This window comes from Stomoxys calcitrans, chromosome 4 (assembly GCF_963082655.1).
Source record: "Stomoxys calcitrans chromosome 4, idStoCalc2.1, whole genome shotgun sequence".
Lineage (NCBI taxonomy): Eukaryota > Metazoa > Arthropoda > Insecta > Diptera > Muscidae > Stomoxys > Stomoxys calcitrans.
The window spans coordinates 130,963,727-130,975,014 of NC_081555.1; the positions used below are offsets into that span (position 1 = coordinate 130,963,727).

The following is an 11,288-nucleotide window of genomic DNA, read 5'->3' on the forward strand; positions in this document are numbered from 1 at the left end:
AATCGAATTTCGTATATATAGCATAAAGTTCTTTAGTGGTCACTTTACTAAAAATATAAATTGTTCATATATTATATTTTTCGGGTTGTAAAAGGATTTCTTATGTGCCTCTTTCTTTTTGGGAATCCACCATGTATGTAACATTTTCTAGTTGGAAAATGTAAGTAACGATTGTTCGGTAGCAGGTACTCGCGTAGTAAGACTTTGTCCCCTTCCGTTATATATTTTTGGAACAGGAAATGATTCGAGAGAAAATCCGGAATACTTGTGTGGCTTGCCGCAGAAAAAAATGTTCGTTCAGGCAAGGTCGTGCTTGCGTTCATATGGTATGATAACAAAATAGTGATATGTAATGTGAAAAGTTCGCGGCTTTGCAGAAAAAAATGTAGTTGAAAATAAATTACAAGTATTTAATTCGAGAAAATAGAATTCGGTATGAGACGGGTATGTGAGGACAATACGCTGCGTTCTTACAGAAAAATCGCGTTTATATCTAAAACACCAAAAATTCGAGACATTCCCTTCGAAAACAAGTGATGTGTGCCCTGACGGCAACTATGTATACATGTTAATGTAGAAGTATTTGGACTAACCGGGTGAAGAGAATTACAAAAAAAAAAAAAAAATATCGTGAATCAAAGGTACGTAAATTTATATATTTCGAGACATACAAAATTTAGCGCAAAATGTGTTTTATTATAACTAGTAAACTTAATTTAATTTCAATTTATTTTTATAAATTGTTATCACAACGGAATTATTCATTATTTTTTCCGAAAATTCGCCACCTATCGGAGAACGTGTTTGTTGTTGCTGTTGTAGCAGTGTGTTGTATTCTATCTTTCGTGTACTGAATATGCATAACCATGAACTCTGTTGTTGTTGTTGTTGTAGCCACATTTTTATGTGGAGGTGGCGATCCTTGTCATGCTCCTGTAGGTGAGCAAGTTCGTTCCGGTCCAAAGGACCTATTGCCGCGGGTGGCCATTGGTTATTTAAAGACGCCCTTAACTCGCCTTGTCATATCGAGCATCATAGGCACTCAATATTTGTGCAAGAGCCGGTGCCGCCCGGCCTCTCACTGAGACTCTCCGCTCGATACCGCTGATTGTCCGCGACTGCCGTTACAGCTACTCCGTATGGATCATTCCACTATCCGAAACCTGTGGACGCGCCCGGTAGCTTCTCGTGACAGCAATGAACATACACAGATCGGACCTCAATGTAGTCATGTCTTCGCACTGGTAGGATCTTTGGTTCACATGAGAACTGAGGAGATAGGCCGTCGCAGTTCGGAGGGCGGCCATTAGACAGATCTGAATATTATTCCACTGCATGTCACAGCTGATGAGACCATACTGGCGCTGCATAACTTACCACAGATCGGCCAATTGATACGTGGTCAACAAGGTTTCTTTGTCTGCACCCCAAGTGCTTTCGGCAAATGACTTGAGGACCTTGTTTCTACTTTTGATCTTATTACAAATTGCTAGGATAGGTAGAGGTTAAACAGTGCCGGAGATATCACCCCACCTTGGGGAACTCTCTGTTTCACTATACGGTGCTTCGACTTCTTATCCCTAAATTCCACAAATGTCTGGCGACCACACAGATAATTCGCGACCCAGCGTTTCAGGCCTGGCTGAAGGGACGTGTTGACGATGTCCTCAAATAGTTTGGTATGGCTGACCGTGTCGAATGCCTTCGATAGGTCCAGTGCCACGGGGACACTGGCCTGGGCTGATTGAAGCCACGGCAAATGTGTGCTGTGATGGCATGAAAAGCAGTTGTTGTGCTATGCAGTCTTCGAAATGCATGTTGATGCTCGGCGAATGGAAATTCTCCTACGAGGCTTGGGAGGAGTAATGCCTCAAGCGTCTTTGCTACTGGTGAGAGAAGGGAGATCGGTCTGTACGACTCCTCCTAGACATCGGAAACTATAAGAGAGTTTAAAGACAGATTGAGGACAGTAGTAAGGTACTCAACTCCAGGTAAATCCAGATTCTTCAGCATCAGTGTATAGATTCCGTTGGGACCCAACGCCCTAGATGATTTGGAACCACGGATGACATTCGTAACTTCGACCACGGCTGTCCACCCAGGGAAAAGTTCTTATATATCAATAAGTGCTATCCGATTCAAGTTTTTAAGCTCAATGATAAGTGAGCTGCTTTCTACAGCAGAATACGAATGGCGTGCCGCAGGGCGACACACGCATTAGGTGGGGTTAAACACCGCTAAAAATCTCGCCATGATTCGAACCCACGCTTTAAGCATAATAGGCGATCATGCTACCTCTGAATACTTATAAACCAATCTCCGGTCATAGCTTCTGATGAAGTTACCCTCCAAGTTAGTTCTCGCCTCCCACCTTAATCTAGGACCACACCAAGTTTCGAGATCTCTTTCTGCGTCTTAAAGGGTCTATCCGTTTTGGCATACTCTTTCCAACATTTCGCCCGGTATCTTACGCATAAATGATTCAATGATGTCTTCCAATGCGTCAATGAAGCGGGCTTGTCTGTATAGAAATGAATTTAATGAATTGTTAATTTTGTAGTGTTTTAGTCATATATGGTCTAACGACTTGACTAATAAATGAGCAAATTAAACTAAAATTAAATTAAATGGGCTTTGACATAGACCCACAAAAATATTCCAAAGTCGTTAAATTGGATGATCTAGGCGGTCAATTGACCGTTTCCGAACGTGAAGAAATATGTTCACCGAACTCGCCTCTCAATAAGTCCCATGTCACGCGTGCTGTACGTCATGTGGCACCGTCTTGTTGAACCCACATGTCATGCAAATCAAGCTATTGCATTTTGCGCAAAAAAAAGTTGAATATCACTTCACGCTAGAGCTCACCATTCACAGTTACGTTACGATTCGCATCATATTTGAAGAAGTATGGTCCAATGATACCACCGCCCACAAGCCCATGACTTTTTCCGGCAACATTGGTAGCTCTTGCAATGCTTCTGGTTGATCTTCCCTCAAAAATCGACAATTCTGGTCCAAGTATGGTCCAATGATACCACCGCCCACAAGCCCATGACTTTTTCTGGCAACATTGGTAGCTCTTGCAATGCTTCTGGTTGATCTTCCCACAAAAATCGACAATTCTGCTCATGTACGTACCCATTGAACAAAAAATAAGTTTCGTTCATAAAATGGAAGAAGCGTGCAATGAACTTTCTTTACAGAGCACACCTTTTGATAATAAAATTTAATAATTTGCAAGCGTTGTTCGTTTCTAAGACGATTCATGGTTAAATTAAAGACCGAACTGAAGATGTTTGACAGTAAAACGAAACACGGAACGTGCGTGAGCTGTTTAAACCTTTGTTGCCAAAAAGATAATAGCTAAAAAATCACCTATTAGTTAACAACTTGCTTTCTTTGCCCGAATGTACAGGTCGTTCCGAGAGTTGCTACCGTCTACTGTGCTATTAAACCCATTTTCCCCGACTCCCTTTCGATCTTCTCAAAGGCTGCAGTTACAGTCACAGCAATGGCGAACACCACAATCATCTCCAAAAGGAAATTAAATAGACCAACCGGCAAGCTGTCTTCCTGCCTTCAACCTCGTTTGATATTGAACATTTCCGAGAGATATCTTTTCAAGAATGCCAAACTCAGACATGGCTTGAAATTCCTTTGAATGTAAAAAGATGTGGAAAGCGGCATTGTAGTCGACAAAGAGATGGTATGTTTCGTCATGTTCTTCTCGTTGTTGTTGTTGTTGTTGTAGAAGTTTATTGTGTTCTATCTTTCGTCTGCTTGATTCTGTAGAGTGTCAAGACCCAGAAACTCTGTGACTAAGATGGGGTGCGTCCACAGGGATCTGGTCGTTCCGGTTTGCGTGTACCGCCGTGTTTGCCTTCAAAAGACTTCTTTGCTGGTGCTTCTTCATCCATTCTGACAACATGACCTAGCCAACGCAGCCGTTGTATTTTAATACGTGTAACTATGCTATCGTCGTTATACAGATCATAGAACTCATAAAGCTCGTGGTTCATACGACACCTATATTCTCCATTAACGCAAACTGGTCCGTATATTTTACGAAGAATTATTCTCTCAAAAACTCCAAGCACTACAACCGGCTGTCTCGGGATTGATAATATCAATGTCGTCGGCAGAGGCGAGTAACATGTGTTCTCTTGTGATTGGTGTGCCATATCTATTCACATCTGCATCTCGTATAAACTTCTCCAACTATCTATTAAAGAAATCATACGATAAGATGTCGCCTTGTCTGAAACCTCGTTTGGTATTGAGGAAGGTGTATCAGTGTATCCTCTTACTGAGGAAGGTGTATCAGCAAGTGTCAACCTGCAAAGTCTTAGTAATTTTGCTGGGTACCAAACTCAGACATGGCTTGAAATACCTTTGAACGTATGGGGCTGCCAAAAGCGGCTTTGTAGTCAACAAAGAGATGGTAGGTGTTGATTTCAGTGTGAATATCTGGTCTATGGTGGATTTACCAGTTCCAAAATAACATCCAATTGTCTCATTGACTTACGATTTTAATCTTGCCTCTTTTCTTGTGTACGGTGCATAGTACGCTGGGGTTCCAATCTCCGGGTATACGATTTTATGCATACGCCCTAACAGCGTGACGCCTCCGGCCTTCTAGAGTTCCGCCTTAAAAATGAGGCCACAGTATCGCAGAGGTTAGCATGTCCGCCTATGACACTCAACGCACGAGTTCGAATCCTGGCGAGACCATCAGCAAAAATTTTCAGCGGTGGTTTTCCCCTCCTAATGCTGGCAACGTTTGTGAGGTACTATCCCATGTAAAACTTCTCTCCAAAGGCCGCCGTTCGGACTCGGCTATAAAAAGGAGGAACCTTGTCATTGCGCTTGAACTTGAATCAGACTGCACTCATTAATATGTGAGAAGTTTGCTCCTGCTCCTTAGTGGAATGTTCATGGGCAAAATGGCATTTGCATTATGCTCGATATGACAAGGCGGGTTAATGTCGCCTTCAAATAACCAATGGTCATCCTGTTCCCAAAATTTAAATGTTAGCTTATTTATTATTTGCTAAAAATCGTCAATATTTTAACATTTCTTAACTGCAAAACCGATCGGCACGGGATAGCTGTGAGCACCACATAGGCTGTAGGCTGCAACACTGAGGTCCGATCAGTGTGGTACTCATTGCTGTCACGAAAAAAATTAGCTGCGAGCTACCGGCCGCTTCCACAGGTTGGGGGATAGTGGAATTTTCAATACGGAGTAGCTGCAACGGCAGACGAGGACAATCAGCGGTATTGAAAGGAGAGTCTCAGTGAGAGGCCGGGCGGCACCGGCTATTGCACAACTACTGAGTGCCTAGATGCTCAATATGACGAGTTATTGGCGCCTTTAAATAACCAATGGCCATCGTATTCCCGCGACGATCGGTGCTTTGATCCGGAACGAGATTGCTCACTTACAGGAGCTTGACGAGGATCGCCACCTCCACCGGCTTAAAATGAAGAAATCACTGCCGAAACTGAACTATTGCCATCTCAAAAAGTTAACTAATGTACATGGTTGCATTTTAAAGCTTATAGTTAACGATAACTGAGATAGATGGCATTAATCTCTTATTGAAACATCTATTACATTATTTCAGCTTCGGTTTTACATACAAAATTGCAAAAATTAATAAAAAAAGTTTGTATTGTTTAGAAAGTTTCGCAGAAAACTTTCAATAAACACTTGCCTAGGGTTCTGTCACCATTTTGCAATAGAACGAGGTTCATTTGCTGTACTTTCAAAAGAGTATATCAAAGTTAAACCCCGTTCACACTGCTCATTAAATCCGGATTTAAGGCTCTCGTCAGCAGGTTTCATAAAGGGAAAACAGATGATCGAGCCATTAAATCCGGATTTAATGAGCAGTGTTAACGGGGATTTGTGCACGAATAGAAGCAATAGATTTATTGTCATATTTATTTCACTTCACAAAAAATTACTTAACTAAAGAGAATTTAATCTATCGTGGGCACATGGCATGTCTACCACCATCAACTGGAAGAAGGGCACCGGTTATGAAACTAGCCTGACCACTGGCCAGAAAAGCTATCGTTTCGGCCACTTCAAAGGCATTACCAACTCTACCCATAGCATGGGTGCCTTTACAAATCTCCAAATATTCGGCATAATCTTTTTCTGACATCCCAAGACAAGTTTTGTGAATATCCGTTATCACCACTCCAGGATTGACGGAGTTGACTCGAACATTCTTGGAGGCCAAATCCAATGAAAGACATTTGGTAAATTGATCCAATGCTGCCTTAGATATACAATAACTAAAAGTATCCGGAAATGAGCGTTGACCAGCAACACTGGACACATTCACAATGTTACCTTGGGCATTGATGAGATAGGGTAGAGACAATTTTGTTATGGAAAATACGGCACGCAAATTTGTGTTGAGTACATTATCGAATTGTTCCAAATCGATGTCCATAAGGCTGCCCCCAGCCAAAATTCCAGCATTGTTAACCAACACATCCAGTCGTTGAAAATTTCCTATACAAGCATTTAAGATTTTTTCCGAATCGGTGGTGACATCAGCCACCACAGATAAACAATTGATATTGGAGTTAATCTGCTTGCATTTGTTTTCAGTTTCGTTGAGTTTGTTCACATTACGTCCGACCAGTGCCAGATTTGCTCCGTATTTTGCAAAAGTTTCGGCGGTAGCAGCACCTATACCCGAACTAGCACCTGTTATCAATGCAACTTTACCGACGAAATCCATATTTCCGACTAAACTGCAACATTTTGCTTTTGCTTTTCGTTTGTGATTGTTGTGCTTTCAGTGGCCGGTTGATCGGTAGAATTTCCAAAGTCAACAGATGTTTCATCACCATTGGAAATTGATCAGAGTGCAATTGCTCTGCACAAAGCTCTTTGTGCTGCTTGCTATCAATTATGGAAACAAGCATGTGTTGAATATGGAAATAAATGGGTGACAAAAAAAAAACATTATACTCCATCTAAAGCCATGGGCGTAGGAGGAATTGTTATGAATGGGGGTCTTAGCTATTTTTATACCCTCCACCATAGGACGTGGGTATACTAATTCTGTTTGTAACTCCTCGAAATATTCGTCTAAGATCCCATGGTCGTCATGACATTTTAAGTCATTCTAGCCATGTCCGTCCGTCTGTAGGTCGAAAGCACACTAGCTTTCGAAAGAGTAAAGCTAGCCCCTTGAAATTTTTCACAAATACTTCTTATAAGTGTAAGTCGGTTGGGATTGTCAATGGGCCATATCGGTCCATGTTTTGATATAGCTGCCATATAAACCGATTTTGGATCTTGACTTTTTGAGCCACTAGAAGGCGCAATTTTTATCCGATTTAGCTGAAATTTTGCATGACGTGTTTTGTTATGACTTTCAACACCTGTGTTAAGAATGATTCAAATCGGTCCATAACCTAATAAAGCCGCCATATAATCCGATCTGGGGTCTTGACTTTTGGAGCCACTAGAGGGCGCAATTATTATCCAATTTAGCTGAAAATTTGCATGAGGTGTTTTGTTATGAGTTTCAACAGCTGTGCTGAGTATGGTTTAAATCAGTCCATAACCTGGAATAGCTGACATATATACCGCTCTGGGATCCTGACTTCTTGAGCCTCTAAAGAGCTCAATTATTGTCCGATTTGGCTGAAATTTTGCACGACGTGTTTTGTTATGACTTTCAACAACTGTGGTTCAAATCGATCCATAACCTGTTATAGCTGCCATATAAACCGCTCTGGGATCTTGACTTCTTGAGCCTCTGAAGGGTGCAATTATTGTCCGATTTGGCTGAAATTTTGTACAACAGTTTCTCCCATGTCCTTCAACATATGTATCGAACAGGGTCTGAATCGGTTTATAGTCTAGTACAGCTACCCTATAAACCGATCTACCTATTTGACTTCTTCATAGGGGATGAAGAAGTCAAATAGGTAAGGGCGCAATTATTACTAGATTTGGCACAAATGACTTCTACTATGGACTCAAATATTCAATTCAATTATGGCCCTTAGCTAAAAGAGACATCTTTTTATCCAAGTCTGAACGGTGTGCTGCTGAGAGGCTCCTTTCACATGACCAAATCGCTCACGAATACTATTGGGTTGCCCAAAAAGTAATTGCGGATTTTTTAAAAGAAAGTAAATACATTTTTAATAAAACTTAGAATGAACTTTAATCAAATATACTTTTTTTACACTTTTTTCTAAAGAAAGCTAAAAGTAACAGCTGATAACTGACAGAAGAAAGAAAGCAATTACAGAGTCACAAGCTGTGAAAAAATTTGTCAACGCCGACTATATGAAAAATCCGCAATTACTTTTTGGGCAACCCAATATATAAAGTATTCGCAAATTTGGATTTCTATGAAAAAATATGGCAAAATTGATTTTCACAAAAAAAAAAATATAATAACAAAAAATAAAAAAAAAAAAATATTGCAAAAATATGATTTTCACAGAAATTTTTTTTATAATTTATTTTTCTAAGAACATTTTCGAGAAATATAATTTTAAATAAAAAATAAAGCCGATAATTTTTGTAATATAAAATTTTAACTCGACAGAATTTTTCTAAAGCAAATTAGAACTTTGTCTATCGTGGACACATGGCATGTTTACCACCATCGACTGGAAGTAGTGCACCAGTTATGAAACTAGCCCGACTACTCGCAAGGAAAGCAATCGTTTCGGCTACTTCGAACACATCACCCACTCTACCCATTGCATGAGTGTCTTTACAGCGTTCCAAATATTCGGCATACTGTTTCTCCGACATGCCACCACCACGTTTGTGGATATCCGTTATCACCACTCCAGGATTGACTGAGTTGACACGAATATTTTTGGGGGCCAACTCCAAAGATAAACACTTGGTAAATTGATCCAATGCCGCCTTAGACACACCATAACTTAAGGCTCCAGAAAATGAGCGCAGCCCTGCAACACTGGACACATTTACAATGCTGCCTTGAGTATTAATGAGATAAGGTATAGATAATTTGGACAATGAAAATACCGCACGCAAATTAGTGTTGAGCACATTATCGAATTGTTCCAAATCAATGTCCATAAGGCTGCCCAATGCCAAAATGCCAGCATTATTGACCAACACATCCAATCGTTGGAATTTTCCTATACAAGCATTTAAGATTTTTTCTGAATCTGTGGTGACATCAGCCAACACAGTTAAACACTTGATGTTGGAGTTTATCTCCTTGCATTTCTTCTCAGTTTCCTTGAGTTTTTCCACATTACGTCCCACTATAACCACATTTGCTCCATACTTTGCAAATGTTTCAGCGGTAGCAGCTCCAATACCCGAACTAGCACCTGTTATCAAGGCAACTTTACCCGCGAATTCCATATTTCTAACTGAACTAATACAACACATGCGTTTCAGGTGTTACTTTCAATGACCGGTAGCATTTCCAGTGATAAGATAAGCCAAGTCAACATATGTTTCAACAAAATAGGGAAAATGACCATAACATTGATGCTATCAATTACCTTAACAAACATACTTATATGTTCAGTCTGGAAAGAAATGCTTGGAAAATAACAAAAACCAGTAAAAAGGCATTAAGTTCAGCCGGGCCGAACTTTGGATACCCACCATCTTGGGTATATATGTAAAGCACCTTTCGTTAAAATCCGGTGAAAAATGCATACCTTATGCCCCATAGCAGCTATATCGAAATATGTTCCGATGTGGACCAAATACTAATAAGTACAAGTCATTGTTCAATTGCGTATAACAAAATATTGCTCTTTTCAGTAGCTATATCTAAGAATAAACCGATCTGAACCATATACGACGCGGATGTCAAAAAGCCTAACATAAGTCACTGTGTCAAATTTCAGTAAAACCGGATTATAAATGCGCCTTTTATGGGGCCAAGACTTTAAATCGAGATATGGGTTTATATGGCAGCTATATCCAAATCTGGACCGAGCCTAACACAACTCACTATAAGAAATTTGGGCGAAATGCACCTTTTAAATGCACCTTTTACCGGCCCAAAACATTAAATCGAGAGATCGGTCTATATGGCAGCTATATGCAAATCTTGATCGATCTAGGCCAAATTGCAGAAATATGTTGAGTGGATTTACTTTACTCACTGTCCCAAATTTCAGTGATATCGGACAATAAATGCGCTTTTTATGGGTCCAAAACCTTAAATCGAGAGATCTGTGTATATGGCAGCTATATCCAATACTGGACCGATTTGTGCCATATTGCAGAAGTATGTTGAGGGGCCTAACATAACTCACTGTCTCAAATTTCGGCGGCATCGGACAATAAATGCGCCTTTAATGGGCCCATAACCTTAAATTGGGAGATAGGTCTATATGGCAGCTATATCCGAATCTGGACCGATCTGAGCCAAATTGAAGAAGGATGTTATTGGGCCTAACACAACTCACTATCTCAAATTTTGGCAAAATCGGACAATAAATGCGCCTTTTATGGTCCCAAAACCTTAAATCGAGAGATCGGTCTTTATGGCAGCTATATCCAAATCTGGAACGATCTGGACCAAATTGTAGAAGGTCCTAAAACAACTCACTGTTCCAAATTTCAGCAAAATCGGATAATAAATGTGACTGTAATGGGCCCAAGACCCTAAATCGGCGGATCGGTCTATATGGGGGCTATATCAAGATATAGTCCCATATAGCCCATCTTCCAACTTAACCTGCTGATGGACAGAAAAGAATCTGTCCAAAGTTTCAGTTGAATATCTCTATTTTTAAAGACTGTAGCGTAATTTCAACAGACAGACGGACGGACATGGCTAGATCGTCTTAGAATTTTACGCTGATCAAGAATATATAGGTTGCCCAAAAAGTAATTACGGATATATATATATACTTTATAGAGTCGGAAATGGATTTATCGATGTGTTGCAAACGGAATGACAAAATGAATATACCCCCATCCTTCGATGGTGGGTATAACAAGTAAAAGCGTGCTAAGTTCGAAAGGGCCGATAGCATTTGTCGAGTTCCTTGCCCGGTATCTCTTTATAGGCAAATAAATTATAATAGATAAGAATTGCTATGCTATGGGAACCATATCAGCTTATCATATCAAGGCCTTACTTTATTTTGATGATGGAGACTATAGTAGAAGTCATTGCGCAAAATTTCAAGGTAGCCCTATAGGGGCTCAAAAAGTAAAATCGAGAGACCGGTTTATTTATTATTAGTCTAGTCATTCCGTTTGTAACACCTCGAAATATTTGTCTAAG

The 11,288-nt window shown here is 40.3% G+C and overlaps 2 protein-coding genes across 2 annotated transcripts; both read right to left on the minus strand.

Annotated features, from left to right (window-relative positions):
- Window positions 1-5,923: 5,923 nt before the first annotated feature.
- Window positions 5,924-6,934, minus strand: LOC106093138 (3-oxoacyl-[acyl-carrier-protein] reductase FabG). Its single transcript, XM_013260140.2, has one exon. The coding sequence runs from the start codon at window positions 6,762-6,764 to the stop codon at window positions 5,994-5,996; it is 771 nt and encodes a 256-aa protein (XP_013115594.2). The 5' UTR covers window positions 6,765-6,934; the 3' UTR covers window positions 5,924-5,993.
- Window positions 6,935-8,501: 1,567 nt separating this feature from the next.
- LOC106093139 (3-oxoacyl-[acyl-carrier-protein] reductase FabG) lies at window positions 8,502-9,397 on the minus strand. The gene has a single exon (XM_013260141.2). The coding sequence runs from the start codon at window positions 9,395-9,397 to the stop codon at window positions 8,627-8,629; it is 771 nt and encodes a 256-aa protein (XP_013115595.2). The 3' UTR covers window positions 8,502-8,626.
- Window positions 9,398-11,288: the final 1,891 nt, after the last annotated feature.

Excerpts from the sequence above, each read along its gene's own strand:
- LOC106093138 (XM_013260140.2), bottom strand. The coding sequence starts at position 6,764 with ATGGATTTCGTCGGTAAAGTTGCATTGATAACAGGTGCTAGTTCGGGT.
- LOC106093139 (XM_013260141.2), bottom strand. The coding sequence starts at position 9,397 with ATGGAATTCGCGGGTAAAGTTGCCTTGATAACAGGTGCTAGTTCGGGT.